This window comes from Dendrobium catenatum, unplaced genomic scaffold, assembly GCF_001605985.2.
Source record: "Dendrobium catenatum unplaced genomic scaffold, ASM160598v2 fragScaff_scaffold_1676, whole genome shotgun sequence".
NCBI lineage: Eukaryota > Viridiplantae > Streptophyta > Magnoliopsida > Asparagales > Orchidaceae > Dendrobium > Dendrobium catenatum.
This window is the reverse complement of record NW_021320138.1, coordinates 1739756-1762565: the sequence shown is the minus strand read 5'-3', so window position 1 is coordinate 1762565 and position 22810 is coordinate 1739756. Positions and strand designations below refer to the sequence as shown.

The 22810-nt window shown below is 33.9% G+C and overlaps 1 protein-coding gene across 5 annotated transcripts in view; it reads left to right on the top strand.

The window, feature by feature from the left end:
• Nucleotides 1-145: 145 nt before the first annotated feature.
• LOC110096809 overlaps nucleotides 146-22810 on the top strand; it is a 38738-nt gene continuing 16073 nt past the window's right edge. Inside the window, exons 1-3 of one of the 5 annotated variants that reach the window (XM_028701310.1) lie at nucleotides 146-657; nucleotides 778-836; nucleotides 17332-17837. In XM_028701310.1, coding sequence (XP_028557143.1) covers nucleotides 815-836; nucleotides 17332-17837 — 528 coding nt within the window. In that variant the 5' untranslated portion in view covers nucleotides 146-657; nucleotides 778-814. Of the gene's footprint in view, nucleotides 837-933; nucleotides 1177-17320; nucleotides 17838-22810 lie in introns of all 5 variants that reach the window. The other 4 variants (XM_028701309.1, XM_020822913.2, XM_028701311.1 and 1 more) reach the window with 4 other exon arrangements.

Sequence of the window (22810 nt, the reverse complement as noted above, 5' to 3'; positions counted from 1 at the left end):
CCATGATTGATCAACTAATCATAAGTCATAACTCCTCTGTTTGTTGTAGACCTATTTCTAGGGTTTGCTTTCCCTCTTCTCCAAACGTCCGTACCTGTTCGGCTTCGAATGCTTCGCGCTTGAGGTAATGTTTTGAACTAGTCTTTTCGCCTCCTTCGACGACTTTCCTTACTGTCGGGTCAGACGACGAGAGGGAGCTCGCTGGTTGCAAAGTAACCATTTTCTCTCATTCGCGCTTCTTCGGCTAAAACCCCGTAAATCAGCCAAACACCCGGACTTAGTCCTCCTTTGGTTCGGCGTAATTACGCCTTCCCCGTTTTGAATCGGGGAAAACAGTTGCAGTTTTAGGTTTGTTTAGACAGTTTTTGTAAAAATCATTTTTCTAAACCTCCGTTTATTTGCCGATTTGAAATGAGATAAATTAACGCTTATTCCTTCCTAATACCCGAGTTCCGAAACAAAAAAAGTAGACTTTGCCCTCACCACGTTCGCACGTCCCCGAGCAGCCTTTACTTTCGCCTCCTCCAGAACGAATTTTTCCTTGTCATTTCTCCATTCCCTCCATCATTTCGGATGCTATTCTCTCATTCCAACTTCAATCCTGCTCCATTGCAAGATTTTCGGCCTGCGACTTCTTCTATTCTCGGCAGTGAGGAGGTACGTTTTAGCTAACCTAGATTGGATCGATCATCGCCTCCCTTTTGTTTCATATTCTCATTCTACAATTACCTGCTCTTAAACATCTCAAAACTGCTCTTAAAAGCTTCTACCGGTCAGATAGCAGAGTGTGCAATTGGGAGTTGCAGAGCTAGTGATGATTCGTGCAACAGAGGAAGGTAAGTATTATTCTATTTGCTTTCAAATTTTTGTATGATGCATATTTTGTGGTGTTGAATTTATGTTTTCCGGGGAACTGGATGAATCTCGAAATAGGGAGAAGAGAAAAATGAATTACGTCAGCATGGATGAATCATGGCTGCAAATTCAAAGTGAAATATCGACCTAGAGACGGAAATACTGCAGTCGCCTATTGTTTGCGGAAGACCTCAGAGATTAGTGATGCGGAAGGTTTATTGGAGTTTGGACTCGAGCAGTGGCCTCGTTAAAGTCCGGATATACTTAATTTAAATAAGAGGGTAGGGCTTTCTTGCGCTTTGGTGGTCGACTAGGTTTCCGGTGAGTAATGATGTCACCGTTATTTTAAACCTATTCTCTATATTTTTTTATGGATGCTTTAGGATGTAAAAGGCTATATATTAAAATTTCAATGATGTGAACCTCTTTTTGAACATTTTATGATATAAGAAACATTGAGAAGTTCAAATGCCATTTGAAATAACGCTTGGAGATCATAAATGAATTACGAAATGGGCTGATTTTTAATAATTGATTAACCTAGCTTTGAAGTCAACGGGAGGAAATGTAACTTGAAAATGTATTTTCATATTATATGACATTTATAATAAAAAAGTAAGTATCAATCAGTGATTGTGGCATACGAATGTAGAGTAATGCTTGTGGCATTGAAATTATATATATATATTGGAATAATTTCAATGATTCATCAACTTAATTATTATGTGATTGTGGCATGCTCACATTATAAAGTATGATATGCTAATTTGCCAAGTTACAATTGAACTTGGGATATTCGTATAGTACGATCAATGTAGAGTAAATATTTAGGATGTTAAGGAGTGCAAGTACACAAACAACACCTGAAATCTTGCTACAATTATGCGAGGGCTAGATAGGTGTGCAACAGACATGGGTGAGGGTGGTCAGAGTAGAGAAATAGGTAGGGGCAAGCGATAAGGGCGGCGCGAATGGGTGCGATAGGCAAAAGAAAGGAGGATGGGGTAACGAGAGAGGGTGATGATGAGAGAAGACATGAGTGACTAGGGCGACATGCACGTGGGATGGTGGGCGTAGTGTTGGATTTGGAAAATTTTTAATTCTAGAAACATATAAATGTAAGGAAAATAAAAGTTTTGGGGTATTTTAAAACTACAAAATTTATTTTGTATTTCTTTTACTTCAAACCAAACATAAACATGTTAAAATGCAAGATATTGAATGCAATACACTTTTAACGCTTTGACCAACGACCCCCTATGTAAAAACCAAATTCTTGTTAAAGTAAGCATCAATATGCATGCAATACTAGTTGCAAGGTAATAAAAAATTTCTGAGAAGGATGCCAACTCATGGATGTACACTAAATGTAATTTATTGCATTATATTCATTTTATATTTCAATAGGTCTTGTTATGAATTTTATAGTTTGTGATATTGTGTAAAGTAATGATATTATTTTGAAAGATGCAAAATTAATGCCTTAAATCTATTACCCAAACTTTTCTTCAAGCATGTTAATTTTTTTATAAGAAGCTCATCATATGTAATAAAATAAATAAGAAAATATTGAAGTGATGTTATGCTAGTGATGGTATTTGAAGTATCAAATGGCCCAAGGTTTAAAATTTTTCAATTGAGTATTGAGGCATTTTTTATTTGTGAGGCAAGGCGTAAGCCTCAAGGTGTTTTAAGACGTAAGCCTTATTTTCTTTAAAGGTATCAGCCACTAGGGTATCAGGAATAAGTTTAGCAAATAAAAGGTGACAATAAATTAGGTAAGACCTAGTTTTATGGGAAGCCATCAATTCATATGAAAGGAGAAACTTTGAAAAATGAGAACATGCAACCTGTAAAGGCAAGAATTTTTACTATGACACCTTAAGTGCCTAAGGAATCAGAAGTGGTTATAGGTACACTTTTGATTTTTAGTAAATTTGATTCAATTCTGTTTGATTTTGAAGCTTCACATTCATTTATTTCATGAATTTGCTTTTAGTCTATTAGTTGAAATTGTCTTATAACTATATATTATAATGCCATGCCACACCTAATTTTTACACCCGCCCTGTCAACTTAAGATGTAACAAAGATGAAAAAATCAGATATATACCTCTTACTAATACCCATCTTGACGTATGTTGATTGAGATCAAGTGAGTAGAAAATTAATCTGCTCAGACTATCTAACCCAAATATATTCCAAACATAGTATTATACCTCATGATTTCATGTTCAAAAGCATGCATAATATACATCAAAATGAAATACAGAGTTTTACTAAAAACTTTGAATAAAATTTTTCATACCAGACACTTTAATTTACAGCTTACTGATCAGTCTTCTATCTACAATCAAAATTTTACACCCAAAATTACTAGGTACACAAGGCAGTAAATCTCCTACCTGAAGCTTTATTAGCTCTTTTTTATTTCTTGCAATACATCAACTAATGAGCTAAATGCTCAATAAAATATACAAGCCCACTATAAGATTTATCATACAAAAACAAGGAGTAATTAACATGCATGTTGATATTTCGAATTAATACAAGAGTCATAAGTGATACACATGTGTAATTTGAAAATAATAAATAAATCATATATCATTTTAGTAAATGATCAATGCATAAAATTGTGCAATATACTATTTGAAATATTTCAATCTTCTCCTATTTCTCTTATCTTATTCATGTACACTATTTTAGAAAAGTCATATGATGGTTATAGGCTTTAGTAGGGGTGTAAGTGAGTCAAGCCGACTAGTGAACCAGCTCGGGCTTGGCTCGATAAATGGCTGGTGAGCCGAGCTCGATGAGTAATCATTCAAGCTTGAGCTAGCCCTGACTTGACTCGTAAGCTCGTGAGCCGGTTCGTTTAGAAAATATTAATATAAAATATTTTAGAATTCAAGATTTTAAATATAAAGTTGTTAAAAATATTTAAAATTTATATCACAATTTCTTATATTAAGTAATTCTTTATTATTTTTCTTATAATTTCTCATTTTTTTTATCATTTTATTATAATAATTGCTTAAATCATAATTATTTTTTCTCTTTTATAATAAATGAGCTCGCTCGTGAGCCGGCATAAACTCGTAGAATAAAGCTCAAGCTCGTACTCGATTAATTAATCAAGCTCAAGCTCAAGTCAGGAGTGACTCGAGCTCGAATCGACTCGTTTACACCCATAGGCTTTAGCATGTTCATAATAGGTCGTCACCTAGCCTATCGACTAACCATTTATTTATGACCATGGTTTAAAATTGTGCAACAAGAGGCGCGCCTCAGCGCAATTTTAAACTTTAAAGCCTCAAAGCCTACGCAATAAAAGCTGACATTGAGGCGTACGCCTCAAGTTCACTGACGCTCCTCGCCTCATGTTTTAGAGGCGTCCGCCTCTTAAAATAAAAAAAACCCTAACCTAATATATATCTATTCGGTTCGCCCCCCACCCTATCTTTGGTCATTTCCGAATCGAAACTAGGTTTCTTCTCCCTTCTTCTTCGAGCGACATTTTCCCCTCTTCTTGAGTTCCTTCCATTCGACCAGCGTCGGCTTCCTTCCACCGTGTGTTACTTTTTGCCTACTGCTTGGAGTTCTCTTCTACCGCGAGTTTGGCTGGAGTCTGTTTCGACCGACCGCTGAAAGCTCTTCTTCTTCATAGTTTCATCTATCACCTTATTGTGAAATACAAGATTGGTCCATTCTGCCATAAGGACATCCATATTCTGCTGAGTAAGATTCCACGATCGGTCTGTCTTCTCGGTATCGCTCGGTATCGCTAGGTACATGCTTGGTACTGCTCGGTACCACTCGGTACAACAATGCTCGGTACCATTAGGTATATGCACGGTACCGCTAGGTACATGGTCGGTACCGCTCGATACATGCTCAGTACCGCTAGGTGCATGCTCGGGGTCAAGGACTTACGAACTTTGAAAATAAGCAGAACATTAATATTACTCTTACAATCAAAATTTGCATACAAACCCCCACAAGGGTGTTACCCCTTGACCCCGCACCCCGCCAAGGGGTAGTGCCCCTTTGGACTTCCGGCTGATGGCATATCATTGTATTCATCATCTTAGTAATAGTTGTTAGTGGTAATCTGCTTTTTCATGAGTGCATGATTTGTATAAATTTTCTTAATGTAGAATAAGTGAAGCATTATGTTTAGGGGTTTGATATATTACACTAAGCCACTAATATATTCTTCTCATAAATGATGGTCAGAAGTAAGGATAAAGTTGAATCATATCATAGAAAAGATACAACATGAAAACATAACACTTAGGTGGATGTAGGAGGAAGTGATAAAATATATATCTATCTGAAATACAGTTACTGTGACAAAGTTGTGAAGGATGGTGTGACTAGGATGAAGGATCACCTTTCAAGGTCTCACAAGAATGTTGCTCCATGCTTCAAAGTTCCTGATACTATAAGGGAGGAGATAAAGTCATACATAAATAAGTCTACAACGTCAAAATAACTTGCACAAAAGCAATTTGAGGATAAAGTGGATGTTGGCTCTTACTACGGGAGTGGGCGCAGCGTTAGGAATTCATCTTCTTCGATGAAGCCCATTTCATCTAAGTGTGTTAGAGCGCATATGGATCATTATATGGTGGACTTATTAGAGGATAGGCCTCCTATCACACAGAAGATGACCCCAAAAAATGCAAGCGAGGCACGAAGATGAGTGTGTAAGGATATAGATAGATTTTTTTACAAAAATGCAATTTCATTTAATGTTGCAACATCACCTGCCTATTACAATATGATTCGTTCAGTTGGAGACATGAATACTGAAGGAGTTTAAAAGCACTGATAAAAGTATTGAAGAAATTAAGGGGACTTGGGCCCAAACAAGAGTAACAATTAGGTCAGATGGGTGGTCTGATATCGAATATAGAAGTCTGATCAAAACCCCCATTAATAATCCTTTTGGTATTGTGGTTTTAAGTCAGTTGAAGCATCTGACCAGGTCAAAGATACTGAGTTCATATTTGGATTATTAGAACATTTAGTTGTATAAGTTGTGATAGATAATACAAGTGTTTACAAGGCTGCAAGTAAAAAAATTATGGAGAAGAAGAAACATCTGTACTGGACTCCTTTGATGCACATTGCATAAATCTGATTTTTGAGAAGCTTGGGGAGTTACCTCAACATAAGAATGCACTTTACTAAAATAAAAAAAATAACAAAGTTTATTTACAACCACTCTTGGGTTCTAGCTCTTATGATAAAATTTTTAAAGAAAAAATTCTAAAACCAGCAACAATAAAATTTGCCATCACTTACTTGACCTTAGAGAGCATGCTGGATACTAGACAACCTTTAGAGGTTATGTTTACATCTACACAGTGGTTGAGTTGTGCTTGAGTGAAGAAGGCTGATGGAAAAGAGATTAGAAAGATTGTTTTAAATGACAGATTTTAACAAAATATCTTATATGCCATTACAACTACTAGACCTTTGGTTCAAGTTTTAAAGATGGTGGATGCTTAGAAGAAGCTTGCAATGAGTTTCATCTACAATGCTATGGATGAAGCTAAAGAGTTGATTGCCTCCAACTTAGGAGGCGAAGAGGGAAGCTTTAGGGAAATTTGGAGGATTATTCATGTTAGGTGAGAACTATAATTTCACCGGCATTTGCATTCAACTGACTATTACCTAAACCCTCAATATCAATATGCAGAGAACAATTCTACAAACCCTGAAATAAAGTTGTGATTGTATCATTGGATGGATCGACTAATAAGTGATACAACTAAAAGATTAAATGCTGATATGCAATTAGTACCTTTTATGAACAAAGAAGGCTTTTTTGGATTACAACAAGCAAATGATACAATTGCCAAACGATATCCAGATAATTTTATTTAATGTTTTAAACATTTATTTAAAAGTTATTTTTTCACACTAATTAAACTCTCTTATATAAATATTAGTTAAGTGGTGGATTCAATTTGGTGATGACTGATGAGACTCCAGAATTATAGCGTTTTGCTGTGAAAGTTTTGGGCTTGACATGTTCTTCATCTTGCTCTGAAAGAAATTGGAGTACCTATAACTAGGTACATACAAAGAGGAGAAATCGTTTGTCGACATTGAGGATGAATTCACTAGTGTATATTATATACAATAGGAGACTTAGAGATAGGAATTTGAAGAAAAAAGGGTTAATGGATGATGAAGATCCTTTGCTTTTCGAGGATGTGACATCTGATGATGAATCGTTTGTAGATGATGAAGTTGAAGTGATGCCGTCAGAATTACAAGATGAAGATTTAAATATTGATTTCTTTGATGCTCTTAAAGCATCTACATCCACCACAACTCAAGAACAAATAAAAAAAAGTATATAAATAATAAGGTTTTTTTAGACTTTTATTAATGTATTACACTATTATTCATTTTGATATTGTTCAACAATATTTAGGGAAGAGGAAGATAACTGATATTGAGGAAAAGGAGTAGAGTGGGAGACATTAGACTCTATAGGAGAGGAGGAAGGGGAGAGTGCAGTTCATCATAATGATGATTCAAATGAAGACCCCCTTACTTACGACTCTCCCTTTAAGGTTGAATCTAAAATTTCTAACTTTTTTTGAAGAGAGAGTCGGGTACCTCTTGTATAGTTTTTATTAAGGTTTATCTTGTCAGATCTTTCACCTATCAATATGCAGGTCATCACTTGCTAGCCTATCCCTCATAATATGACTTTTTACAATGACAACCAAACTATCATAACACTCATCAATGATATCATGTAACATATATAATGATCAAGAATTTAGAATATTATACATATAAAATAAATTCATTATGAATAAGTGACCATAAAACTGAAACTTCTGTTGTTGCTGGAAATTATCATCTTATGATTAGTATGAAGAAATGCTGTAAAATTTAGATTTAAAAATTTGTTGCTTCCTATACTAAAGTTCATTGTTTAAAATTGCGCAATATGAGGCTCGCCTTTGCGCAATTCCAGTAAAAAACGCCTCGATGCTTACTCCTCGAGTTTTTTTATGAGGCTTGCGCCTCAACTTGGTTGAGGCCCGCCTTGACGTCTCACCTCACTGGCATGAGGCTTACGCCTCACACTATATATATTAAAACTTACATAAATCTTGAAGTAAATGCCCGATATTGGACTCTATAGGAGAGGAGGAAGAGGAGAGAGCAGTTCACCATAATGATGATTCAAATGAAGAATCCCTTAGTGATGACAGTGCTGATGACTTATGAGTTCTTATGTGATATGTTATTGTTATTTATTTTTGGAAATTTGAATTATACTGGGATTTGGGAAAGATAGAATTTTGAGTTGAACTATATTTCATGTTGTCTTATTATTGAGATATTTTGATTTCACTTCATATCTTATGCTTTTTTATGTTTTATACTATTCACTCATTAGTATATAAAAAATTTGTCATTTTATGTTTACGCAATCTTTTGATTTTGAGGCTTACGCCTCAAAACGCCTTGAGGCTTACGCCTCTCCTCACGAATGAAAAACGCCTCAATACCCGAATAAGCAATTTTAAACATTGCTAAAGATTGAATATCTCACATGATTTTCCTAAGGGATGGATTTGATCCCTTAGGATACCCAAACATATTTTTCTTTCTAAACAACCTAAATAAATTATAATTTTTGCAAATTAAAAACAATCCATAATTTAGAAATTTAATTTAGATTAAATCTCAAAAATAGGATTTTATCTCAATTAAAATTCTCCTTATACAAGTTTCATTCTCCTACGACACAAATCGAACATGATAAAACTTTCATACTTAGTTTCTATCTTCTTTCTTTATTTTTCTTTCCCTTTTCTCCTTTTTCCTGTTACTTTCTCTGATTTTTATCTTCGGTTCCTACAGTACCTACTATAGTAATTCTTGGCAATAAAATCACTACAGTACCTGATCTGTGGCTTCTTCCTTCACTTCTGTCTTCTTCACTCAAGGCCTGCCTTTTTGTTCCCATCCGAAGGAGAAATGGCATGAACATTTAAAAAATTTTATATAAATTTAGGTATAAGAATTGCATTAAATTTAATAAATTTGAGTACCGTCGCCTTAAATTCCGTAACTTTTCAAACTTTAGCCCTCTACAGTAGATTAATGGCAGCTACAATGAAATTAAAATAAAATAAACTTCAGAGAAACGAATTTATATGCACAATTTGATATAGATTGATTTTTTCTATATGCTCTTATATATCAAATTTCTTTTAGATTTTGTTTGCAGTTATTCATAGTATGTTTTGTGCACTGAGAATGAATTTTGAAGTTAATAAGCCTATTTTTCTATATAATTTTGAAAATTATGCACTCTTTATATAGAAGCTAAGGGGTACTTGTATTCCATTGAAAACTTATTATAGCGACAAGTCTTATTCGAGCTTTAACTGTGTTGCTTCAAAGATGGGTTGAGAAAGGAAATTAGGTGTAAAATATCGAGTAGGCGTGTCAAAGAAGTTGACGAAGAAGATGTAGAAAGAAAAGGAGCTTGATGGGTGTGTTTATTTTGTCAATTGAAAGTTGAAGAAGGCAAAGGAGATGAATAGTTTGTCATTCCCATTGCTTGGAATCACGGAAGCTGAATGAGCGGGAAATTGTGCGCATGAAGGCAAAGAGGAAGGAGTGGTCGTTGGCTACCTAGTCGCAAAGCAGTGCTTACGTTGATTGGAGTCGCAAAAGCCGAACAAGTGAGGAGTCCCGGTCCTGTGAAGCCGAAGAAGATGAAGTGGAATTGTTGTTTCCAATGGAGGGTTTCATACCTATATAAGAGACCAAGCGAGGGATAGATATCTAGTAATAAGTGGGAGACGAGGGGAGACTGGGATAGAGAAAAATAGATAGCATGAGAAGAAGGATATGAGGTACGACTAAGAGAGGTAGATGGAGAAAGATCGAGCGAGAGGTAAGATTTCATCTTTTTTAAATATTATTATAAAATGTAATATTTAAAATAAATAGAAATTTAATATTTAAAAAATAGAAATTTAATATTTAAAAATATACATTTATTAGAGTTTTGATTAAAAAGAAGAGAATAAAAGATAATTATAATAAAATTTAGGAAATATTAAAGTTGAAATTTGTTATCAGAAATTAATTAATATAAATAGAAGAGTATATGAGTTTTTAATAAATTAAATTTATGTTATAAATTAGGTTTAGAAGAATAATATATTTATGAGTTAAAGATAATTTGTAGAGAAAAATGAGAGCTTTGTTAAGAAGCTAATTAAAAATAATAAGTTAGTCAAAGAGAGGTAAGATTTCATCTTTTTTAAATATTATTATAAAATGTAATATTTAAAATAAATAGAAATTTAATATTTAAAAAATATAAATTTAATATTTAAAAATATGCGTTTATTAGAGTTTTGATTAAAAAGAAGAGAATAAAAGATAATTATAATAAATTTTTGGAAATATTAAAGTTGAAATTTATTATCAGAAATTAATTAATATAAATAGAAGAGTATATGAATTTTTAATAAATTAAATTTATGTTATAAATTAGGTTTAGAAGAATAATATATTTATGAGTTAAAGATAATTTGTAGAGAAAAATGAGAGCTTTGTTAAGAAGCTAATTAAAAATAATAAGTTAGTCAAAGAGAGGTAAGATTTCATCTTTTTTAAATATTATTATAAAATGTAATATTTAAAATAAATAGAAATTTAATATTTAAAAAATATAAATTTAATATTTAAAAATATGCGTTTATTAGAGTTTTGATTAAAAAGAAGAGAATAAAAGATAATTATAATAAATTTTTGGAAATATTAAAGTTGAAATTTATTATCAGAAATTAATTAATATAAATAGAAGAGTATATGAATTTTTAATAAATTAAATTTATGTTATAAATTAGGTTTAGAAGAATAATATATTTATGAGTTAAAGATAATTTGTAGAGAAAAATGAGAGCTTTGTTAAGAAGCTAATTAAAAATAATAAGTTAGTCAAAGAGAGGTAAGATTTCATCTTTTTTAAATATTATTATAAAATGTAATATTTAAAATAAATAGAAATTTAATATTTAAAAAATATAAATTTAATATTTAAAAATATGCGTTTATTAGAGTTTTGATTAAAAAGAAGAGAATAAAAGATAATTATAATAAATTTTTGGAAATATTAAAGTTGAAATTTATTATCAGAAATTAATTAATATAAATAGAAGAGTATATGAATTTTTAATAAATTAAATTTATGTTATAAATTAGATTTAGAAGAATAATATATTTATGAGTTAAAGATAATTTGTAGAGAAAAATGAGAGCTTTGTTAAGAAGCTAATTAAAAATAATAAGTTAGTCAAAGAGAGGTAAGATTTCATCTTTTTTAAATATTATTATAAAATGTAATATTTAAAATAAATAGAAATTTAATATTTAAAAAATATAAATTTAATATTTAAAAATATGCGTTTATTAGAGTTTTGATTAAAAAGAAGAGAATAAAAGATAATTATAATAAATTTTTGGAAATATTAAAGTTGAAATTTATTAATATATAATTTGAATTTCCGTCTAAAAATTTCTTCATGGTATTAGAGCTTAGAAAAATCCTATCCCTTCTATGAGTGCCGGCGGCAAACCTTCCTCCCTTTCTTCCAAACCCCTCAACTGGCGGTAACTCTCCATCATCCTGCCGATAGCCTCTCTTCAAACATTGGTAGCCCTTGCCCAAAATTCATCTTTTCTTTCAACCGAGGAAACTGAATCATGTCCATGGATAACGAGTTATCATCCTCCTACCCAAATATTATAGGTTTGAACACCGGAAAGTCTGGATTTGTAGAGAACTCTTCTCCTCTTCCTAGAACATAGTGTGATTATTGTGCCAAACTAGGACATACAAAGGAGACATGTTGGAAGATTCATGAAAACCAACTGATTGGAAGGCAAACAAATAAGCACAAGAAAGCAAGATGAACCCTGTTAACACCACGCAAGATCAATCCATCAAAGTTGAAGCCATTCCTTTCACCAAGGAGCATTTAAAGATGCTGCTTAACAACATCGCAAATCAACAATCTCCAAAACTTGCTACTAGCCTACACACCCACTCAAGTATAAAATAGTTAATACTTTGGGTTATTGACTCAAGAGCACTAGATCATATGACCAGAGACATTACACTTCATGATTATCACCCTTATCAAATTGAATAGTTAAGATTGCTGATGGCTCAACATCCAAAGTTTTGGGATCTGTTACTTCTTTTATCACAGAAGCTATCACCCTTAAATCGGTGTTTTATGTGCCCAATCTTGAGTGCATTCTAATTTTCATTAGAAATTGATTCGTGATAGTAACTGCTTAATAATTTTCTCCAATAATGTATGTATTTCTTAGGAACTGAATTCGAAGAAGAAGATTGGTAGTGTTGAGATATGTTTTGGGTTATATTACATCAAGACACCCAAATTCATGCAAACCTTAATTGTTGCTCTTAAGAATCCTTCTCCTAAGAATCATCTTATTGTAAGTCAGTTTGTTGAGAGTCATTCTAGACTCAGTCAAGATATAGAGATTATTATGTGGCATTATAGGTTAGGTCATCCAAATTTCATGTATATTGAAAAGCTTTTCCCCCATTTTTTTATTAATAAAAGTCCAAGTTTGTACAAATGTGAAACTTGTCAATTGGATAAACATATCAGATCATCGTACCCAATTGTTTCTTACGAACCTTCTAAACCCTTTGCCTTGATCCATAGTGATATTTGGGGACCCTGAAGAGTGAAGAGTTAACAATATAAGTGGAGCAAGATGGTTTGTGATATTTGTTGATGATCATACTAGACTCACTTGAGTTTATTTAATGATAGAAAAATATGAAGTTGAAAGGGCATTCTCATTTCAACTGATGATTCAAAACTAGTTTGAAAAATCAGAGAGAGTACTTTTATTTTATCATGAGAGAATATCTATCAAGCTAAGGGATAATCCAAGTGAGTTCAGGTGTGTCCGCCTCTTAAAATTAAAAAAAATGCTCGGTACCACTCGATACCACTCGGTACATGCTCGCTACTGCTCGTTACCGCTCGGTACATGTTTGGTACCGCTAGGTACATGCTCGATACTGCTTGGTATATGCTCGGTACATGCTCACTACCGCTCAATATCTTTCCATACAAACGACTTACGAACTTTAAAAATAAGCAGTAATTCAAAATTACTCTTACAAAAAAAATGTTGTAAAATTAATTTAAAAATAAGCAGAACTTTAAAATTACCCCTTGTCCCCGTGACCTGATCGGGCAGGTCGAAACCCGCCTGGGGGCAGCGCGCCCCCTTGAACCCCCGGCTGCTCGGCATATTGTTGTATTTATCATCTTTAGTAATAGTTTTTAGTGTTAGTTTGCTTCTTATTGAGTGCATGCTTTGATTGAGAGACATTGGACTCTATAGGAGAGGAGGAAAGGGAGAGAGCAGTTCATCATAATATTGATTCAAATGAAGAATTTCATATTGTCTTATTGTTGGGATATTTTGATTTCACTTCATATGTTGTGCTTTTTTTGTTTTATATATTTTATTTATTAGTATATAAAAAATTTATCATTTTATGTTTATGCAATTTTTTGATTTTGAGGCTTACGTCTCAAAACGCCTTGAGGCTTACGCCTCGCCTCACGAATGAAAATGCCTCAATACCGGATTACACAATTTTAAACATTGTGTTATTCACAAAAGTATCAAAATATCTATTGGGGAAGCCATTCTTACTACTGCATACCTAATAAATAGGTTACCTACTTGGATACTAAAATTTGAAACAACTAGACAAACTCTACTCAAAGCCTATCCTCATGCTTGGTTAATAACAACCCATACTTTACTAGTTTTGAAATTCAGGGGGGGAGTCAAGGAGAATTTCAAGCTTGGGAGTGAAATTCCTTATTACATAATCAAACAGAGTCCAGTTAAAATCAACAAATATCACAAGAAATCCAAACCATGAGTATTTCTTAAGTTATATCTCCTATATCTCAAACTCCGCCTTTAGACCTCTTACCTCCACCCATAAGTTGTAATAAATCCCTGCGAAGAGCAACAATTAAGGAACAACAATATATATACTCATGAAAAAGAAAGATAAATCACTATATGCCGAGCAGTGAGACACATCTTGCACATGTTAACTCTACTTCAATGGATCCAACAACTGCAGAAATTCATACAGAGGAGAAAAATGAGAAAGTTAAAAAAGAGATAGAGTAATCAAATTGGTAGAAAGAATCATGCTTCAAGCATCCAATAAAAAACTCTCTCATATAGTAGATTATTAGGGACTTATCAAGTCTTCCTTTCCAAGTTGGATGATGTACATATTCCGACCAATATTCAGGAAGTTTTGAATCACTCAGGATGGAGGCAACATGTTAAAGAAGAAATTATGGCCTTTTGCAAGAGGATTCACTCAATCTTATGGAATAGACTACTAGGAAATTTTTGCTCATGTTGCAAAGCTCAACACCATCATGATTCTTCTTTCCCTAGATTCAAATTTAGATTGGATCCTACATCAACTAGATATCAAGAATGTATTTTTGAATGGGATCCTGAAATAATAAGTCAACATGAAGATTCTAATGGGGATTAAAAAGTTTTATGGAAGAGATAAAGTGTGTAATTACTGAAATACTTGTATTGATTAAAGCAGTCTCTAAGAGCATGGTTTGGAAGATTATCAAAGTATTTAAAGGCCATGGTTTTAAACAATGTCAGGCAGATCATACATTGTTTGTGAAGCAGTCAGAAAGAGACAAGGTAGCAGTATTGATTGCATTTGTGGATGACAGAATATCTTTACTGGAAATGATATAGAGAAAATAATGAAGATCAAGCAGGCTTTGTCCAAGAAGTTTGAAGTTAAAGATATAGGATCACTTAAGAAGAAACTTGGGATAAAAAAGGAGGGAGTTTCAGTAGATAAATGAAGATATCAATGTCTGGTAGGAAAGCTTATATGCCTCTCCGACACTCGTTTATATATTAGGTTTACTGTGAGTATGGTAAGTCAATATATGAGTAATCAAATGAAGGAGCACATGGAGGCAGTATATCAAATCTTGAGATATCTCAAGAACACTCATGGAAAGAGGCTATTATTCAAGAAAAATGAAGATAGAAAATTGTTCCTTTATTTTGATGCAGATTGGGCAGGAAGCCAGGTTGACAGTCGATCGATCACGTAATATTGTTTATTTGTGTGGGGGAACCTAGTGATATGGAGTAAGAAATAATCTGTTGTTTCCAGAAGCAGTGCATAATCTGAATTGAGAGCATTATCAGTTATTTTATGAAGGTATTTGGATCAGATAAGTATTAATTGAACTGAGAATAAATATTGAAGGAACGATAAAGTTGAAATGTGACAATCAAGCCGCAATCAGTATGGCCAAGGATCCAGTACATTATGATAGAACAAAACATGTTACTATTGTTAGACACTTTATATATGAGAAAATAGAGAACTCATAAATTGAACTAGTATATACCCAACTCATGAAAAACTTGTTGATATTCTAACAAAGGCACTACCAGGTTCTCTACTCGATAAGTTTGTTTGTATGTTAGTATTGTACAACCTGTACAACTCAACTTGAGGAGTGTTGAATCACACAGCTAAGGGTAGGCCACGTCGGCAATCTGTGGGCACTGGGCAACAATTCGAGGGCTACAGTTGGAGATCCTTAGGATATGATTATTATAATTAATTAGATTAAGTGTTTTTCCTTTTTCTATTTATTCTCTTTTTTATATTTATTCTCTTAGAATATATATATATATATATATATATATATATATATTCCAAAGAATAGAATAGAATTTGAATTTTCCTCTAAACAATTTCTTCAAATTGCATCTATGAATATTGACACATGCATATTTAGTCTTTATTGCAAGTTAAATCATAATTTATCTTTCACGTTCCCAATGATTGATCATTTTGGATTTGATAATAATTAGTATGTTATGTTTACATTACTATAAATGTTATGTGAATGAAAATGCTATATAGATATGCTTGCATGTTCTGTTAACTGATGTAGGACACCCTTTTATGGTACTAGTTGACGATGTAATGTACCCACACACATAAAATGGAAAATATTTTGAAAAAAAAGGTTATGAAAAATGCGTACCTTCATTGGTACTATTTTAAACGATGTCTCTTGTGACGGTTGTATAACTTATAGAAATGATAAATATATGATATATGTGAAGCGTATAGATATGGATAACATTGATGGCATGCTCAAAATAAGATTTAAATATAATTTCTTTATGTTTTGAAATGAACATGCATATTATTCCCAAATGTCTTAAATTACTATAATTTTGAAGCATGATGTACTCACTGAGTGGTGACTCACTCTTTCATTACAAACGTTCACTCCTATAATCTAAAGAGCTTAAATGAATAGAAGATGTTAGGATGTGTTTCGTAGGCGTGTCGCTTCGAGAGAAATGTATTTATAGCATTTACTTTTAAAATATTTTGATGTTTAGTGGCTCTTTCAATATATGAGAATTAGTTTTAGCAGATCAAATTTTTAATTAACTTTCCGACCCTCTGTTCCCGCCTCGTTAATTTAATTCTCCGAGCTGGGTCTTGACAGTAGGGAAGTTTTTTTAAGAAGTTGACTTTCTCATTCGGTTATGCCATGATAAAGTCTTCGATCATAACAAGGCTTGAACCATCACCAATGAGTTTATTTCAAATGTAGCATGTTCTAGCATTCTTACAAAAAATGCTAAACACACCATGAAAGGTTACGAACCTATTCTTATAAGAATCCAATAAGAATCCCTGCATGGGTTTTTTATTCTTACATACAACACTCTTTTCACACCTATTTTTATTTAAGTTTATAAAATTTCCAAAATTTGTAAATTCTTCACAGAATAACCTTTAAAGATCATGTTTTTCTTTTTGTCGTCCTCTAATGCATAGCAAGAATAGATAACAGTTTCTTTCCCGAACTAGATTTTATGATCTTTTATCTTAGGTTGCTTGGCGCAATCTTCTCATTACCACTGTAGATTTCTCCTTTCTTTTCACCCAAAAGGTAAAGAAGAAAATGGGTGTTTTCCTTCCTTTTACTCTTCTTTTAAATTTAAATTACTTACACATGCAATCACCGAAGATTTTTCGTACAAGTTTCAGGTTAAAGCGACATCTTATTCATACAGATTCTACTTCAAATCCTATTAAGAGATTATTTTGTAATAGGTTAATCCATTTTGTTCCACCTTGATTTCCATGTTTATGTTGGCCCTTATTGGTTTGCTTTTTGTATATCATGTTATGTTTCATTGGTTCTTCTAACTTTTCTAATTTGTTTAGTCTTTTTTATCAATGTAATGATTTGGTCATCTGATGTGTCAATGATTCAAATGATCAAAGTGATTAAATAGCTATGGAGGAAGATCTGCAAAATTTCCATTGGTTGCTAGAAGGATTGTGCGCTGATGAGTTGCGAGGGCAAGGAGAAGGGAGGTTACAATCCGTCAATTTATCCTTTGCAAAAATGAAGTCTGGTCATCTTATTGAAGTTTCCAATGTTATTTTTAAAGAATTGCTCAGACAGTTTGAAAATTTAAATTTTTTCCTGAGATGTCCATTAGATGGAGTTTCTGGACTCAATTCAAAGGTCCAATGCACAATAGAAGGATTTATAGTTCTGCTGAGGTGTTGTTTGAAGATCTTGCAGTTTCTTGAGTTCGACATGAGCTTTTTGTGGGAGAAATGTGGGTATCTATTAAAGATCATTGGAAAGTTTTGCCCTGAAAATTTGGTTTTGAGTTCTCATGGCTGCAGTGTAGTATCAGCTAGAGACCCATTTTCACAGTGCTGCAGTTCTCTTGGAGGGATCAGTGAGGAAGCTGATCCACTGCTTAGTTTGTTTCCCTTAATATTTGAGGTAATTCTGTAGATTTCAACTTTTCCAGTATCTCAATACTTTCGGAGATCCATTTTTCAACATCTGAATTCTTCATATTAAATATTTAATATCAGTTGTCTGAATTGAAGAGTTACCCTTTACTGCCTTTTTTTGGATATTTTTAACAATTTGGAGGACTTGTAGAGCTATCTTACAAATTATTTTCAATGCATAATAGCTTGACCATCCCTCCAAGTGCCAATCCTACTGATGCAGGACTAAATATAATTTAAATGAATGTGATAAGAACTTGAACATTTTTGAATATGAGCAAATAATAATTAAGACTGTTAGCCACTAAACAATAATAGAAAACTAAAGAGTAGCGGCTATGCTTAGGCCAAATCACATGCTAAGAACTTGAATCAATGTTTAAAATTATATTTAAATTTTATTTTAATTTGACTTGAATCACCAAGAAGTTCCTTTGTACAAATCCTTGCGCTTGAATCATAACACAAAAGAGCAGAGGATTAGAAGATAAGTTGAATAGGGGAAGAAGTTCACCCTTGTCGAGGACCGGAAGTGGTTTGCCACTGAACGTTGGCAAGTTGCTCTTCGATTACTTCGGACAAGATGAAGTGATTCGATCTAGGTATTCGTCGGCGGAAGCATCAATCTCCGGGTCGATGTCGAAGAACGTAGATTGGAGAATTCCGCGTTTCCTTGCTCGTTCTAGACGAGGCCGGAGTCAAGGTTGGGATCGACCATTCATCTATTCCTTTGTTGTAGTATTGTAGACGAAGGTCTTGGATTTCCCTTAAGGAGTCCTCTCGAGAGGGAGGAGATTATCTCAAGAATTCAAGAGGGAAAGAGGGAGAGAGGTGGCCGGCCAAGGGTGAGAGCGTGGGGGAGAATTAGGTTCATATTTTAGAGGAAGGAAGGTGGAGGGAAATCAAGCAATTGTTTCCCTAATTAATCCTTTAACTTGGAAAGGATTTAGATGCAATTAGGAAAGGGGAGGGGCGGCTAGGAGTGAGTGAGAGAGGGTTTGAATTGTTTCCAAAAGAGAAGCTTGCCTTTTGGAAATAATTCCATAGGGAACCAAGAGGGGGACCGGTGGCTTAGGGAGAGGGGATTGGGTAAATTAAACAAAGTTTAATGCTTTCCTAATTGGAATTCTCTAATTAGGATATATGATTTAATTCCAATCCAAATCAAATTAATTTTGAATTTGATTTTGAAAACTTTCTAAAAATAGAATTCTATTTTTGGAAACGTTTCAAATTCAAATTTGATTTGGAATGCTTGAAATTATCATCTTCCAAAAGAATACATGTAGAATAGGAAAGTAGTAATTATGGAATTGTGAATTTGGAAACAAGGGGAAGAGGGGCGGCGGCTAGATGGATGGGCCGTGGGTGGAGGATGGAGGTTTGGAGGGCTAGCCAACGACCAAGGGTGGGGCTAGTAGTTGGCCGGCGGTGGGGGTTTTGTGGGGGTGGTCAGCGGCTTGGAGTGGGATTTTGAAGAGTTGGCGGTTTGGGTGGGGTAGTTCGTGGGGTGGAAAGGGGCGAGGGAAAAGGAGGAAGACAAGATACGAAGAACTAACCAGGAGCCCGGACTCTTTCAAGGCTGGTGGGTGATACGATTCCCTCTCCAAGGAATTTCTCTCCCAAACTCTCTTAAGGTAGAAAATTTTATCATTCATTCATTAACATTCAAAAGAGAACGTAAGGGCTATATATAGCCTCATACAATGAACGAAAAATAAAAGACGACTTTGCCCATTGGGCTTACACATGACCACCCTTAAGTAAGGGGTAAAAGAGGGAAAACAACTAAAGCAAATACAAACACAAATAAATAAAAACAAATACATATGAAGACTTAAAAATATATCGGCGTGATTGTGGCCGTAGATCGGCGGCCACACCTCTGATAAACTTTTCAAACTCCTATGTCCCCATCACCTACAGACATGGGTGACTTTTGCATGAGATTTAGGCTACACCTTTATTGTCAATTATGCCAAGATGTATGACTATGCATTCTGTAGGGTGGCCAGCTTACAAATTACCCTTGAATCTTGTTGGAAGTCATGCCCATGCCCATATTTGGTTCAAATCATGTGGTGGATCAAGAGGGATGTTTGATTCAGGTTTTGTTGAAAAGTGTGTGGAATAAAACCCATTTGGAAAGTTGCATTTAGCAGTATCATGTACCCTGATTTCCTGTCCATTATTACTGTAGACTTAATGGAGTTTCCCATCCATAAACTATCACATTGATGTGGGGAATTCAACCCTGATTACTGCTGCCGTTGAGTCCATCTTTGCACTGTTTTCATTCCTATTTTCTATGTTCCTGAATTCTGAAATCATGTTTTAGTTTGTTTCCTATTAAAACTGTATTATTACTATTTTATTAGCTCTATTTGTATAACAGTTTTGAATGAATTCAAATAAGTAAAATTTTTTTCCTCTTCTTCCGTTCTCAGTTTTTGCATGGTATAAGAAACCGTGTTATTTTAACCCATGTTCTTGTCATCCATATGACAGTATATGAAATAGCTATTGGAGGACTATCCTCCTCGTCGGAAGTCACCTTTGAACCTAAGGTGCTTGTCTCCCGGCTAACCAACATGGCATATAGCAAACTTCTTCCAGTCACAGGATCAAACTTAATGACCACAACCATCTCCAGTGGTCACAGTCTGTGATTATGTTCATCTATGGTAGAGGCAAAGATTACTATCTGATTGGATCAACCCCTACACCAGAAAAAAAGAGATTTAACTTACAAGTGGAAATAAAAAAACAATATGGCGATGCTATGATTTATTAGCTCCTTGGCTATTGTGATAGAAGAGAATTTCTTACTCTACTTCCAATGAAATTTAGGAAGCTACCAAAGAAATTTATGTTATGAGAATATATCAAAATTCTTCTTTGCGGAGAAAATCTTCCATGAACTATGACAAGGTGACTTATCTGCTACTTAGTACTTCAACTCTCTCGAACGTCCATGCTAATAAATGGATCAATTCAAATTCTACGAGCCCCGGTGATGAGATCCCCTCTCTCTCCTAATTATTTTTTTCTTTCATGAGATTCCTTCTTTCCTGAAATTTGAACTCTCCATGATTTCCATCTCTCACTTGCGGTGATAACCACCTTTCGCTTTCCTATGCCTCACTATAATTCTTTCTTTACAATCTAATTCATTTCTTTGTTTATTAAGAGCTAGTTCAATGTGAAAAGAATCAATGTCAAGGGAATTTAAGATCAATCCTGGTGGTCAGGGCCCATCATCAAATTAGTACATGATTGATGTTCTTCCACACTATTTTGCTTCAAATCATCTTACTCTCATTTCTTTCACACTTGTATATGAATGATTTTTTTATCCCCAATATTTAGATCCAAACAGTGTAATTGGTATAGTTGCAATTTTATAAAAATTATCTTGAGCATCTATAATATTTTCTTATTTTGTAATATTTCTAAGGCATTATATATTTTAATCACTAAACTTTTATCATTCTCAATCTTTTCGCATTGTAGGAAATCCTTTAGAATAATGGAGAAGTTTTCTTATCTCAATAGCCATTCTTTTATATATCAGTACTTAAACTTATTATGTTTTGATCACTTTTTCTTCTTTTAATAATGACTGATAGTTAGCAAAATCAAACCCATTTAAATTGTATATTATATTCTGCCTTTTTCTACTAATTTTTAACATTTCATCTTCTATATATTTATTTCCTTTCTTCTAACATTCCACTTAATAAATAGACACTTCTAAACATTTGATCTAAAAGTGTAGCATTATAAATTTGCTTTCTGATGCGGACATCCAACCGTCCATGCTAATCCGGGAGGAGCTGAAGATCGACGACCGAGATCACTTTGTTTTATTTTCGTTTATTAATTGTATTTTAATTTAGTTTTGCAATTTCCCTTTTTACCCTCTTGTCTTATGTAAGCCCAAGGGGCGAATGTGTCTTTTAATTTCTCTTGAGGCCTATATATAGAGGTCTCTTCTCTTGTATTTGGATGATGGATTATTAATAAAAAAAATTTGCGTTTTGCACTTGGGTTCTTTGGGAAGAACGTTAGTGAAATCCCTATGGGAGGGAGTCGGAGTTTCCACCAGCCGCAGGATGGGTCTGGGCTCGTGGCGTGAAGTCCCTTGGAGAAGGGCAACGTAGTACCCGTCAGCCGCAGGATGCGTCCGAGCTCGCGGTTGTATCTTTGATATTTTGTTTATTTGCTTTTGTTCCTTCTTATTGCTCTTCGTCATTATCTTCATCTTCTTCCTCCTCCCCATCTTCGTTTGGCCGCCGGATTCTAGCCTCACCCGAAACCCCACCTTTTTCCCCCATGACGGTAATCTCAATATCTTCATGGCTTTCCATAATTCACCCTACGAGAAATTAGAAAGGATTTGATTCAAATTTGAAATTCAAATTTTGCATTTCAATTCTTTCCAAATTTGGAAATTCTTATTTAGGAAAGTGTTATGCATGATTCAAATTTAAATTCAAAGTATTTGGATTTAGTCATAACCTTCCTAATACATTTTTCTTCTTTGGAAACTCCCCAAACCTTGCCCAAACCCCCTCCCTCTCTCTCTACATGCCGCCGGCCACCATGAGGCTTTCCTCCCATTAATTCCTCAATTAAAGCATTAATGACCTTTTAATTTAAAATGAAATTTCAAATTAAGTTCCCCCCAATTTAAATCAAAACTGAAATTAAATTCAGATTTCGAAAGTTCCTAAATCAATGAGCCTTAAATTTCCACATTAATTGCTCCTTGGTTCTTGTTGGCCAAAACCCCCCTCATGCCCCACCTCTTAAATTCTTTCCTAAAGCCTGACCTGGAATTAAGAAACAAACCCACCTCCAATTCCATACACAGCCGGCCCTCTCTCATTCATTAACTCTAGCTCTTTGGGAAAGAACTCCCAAATCTGAGAATTCCCAAAATCTCAGGGAATTAAA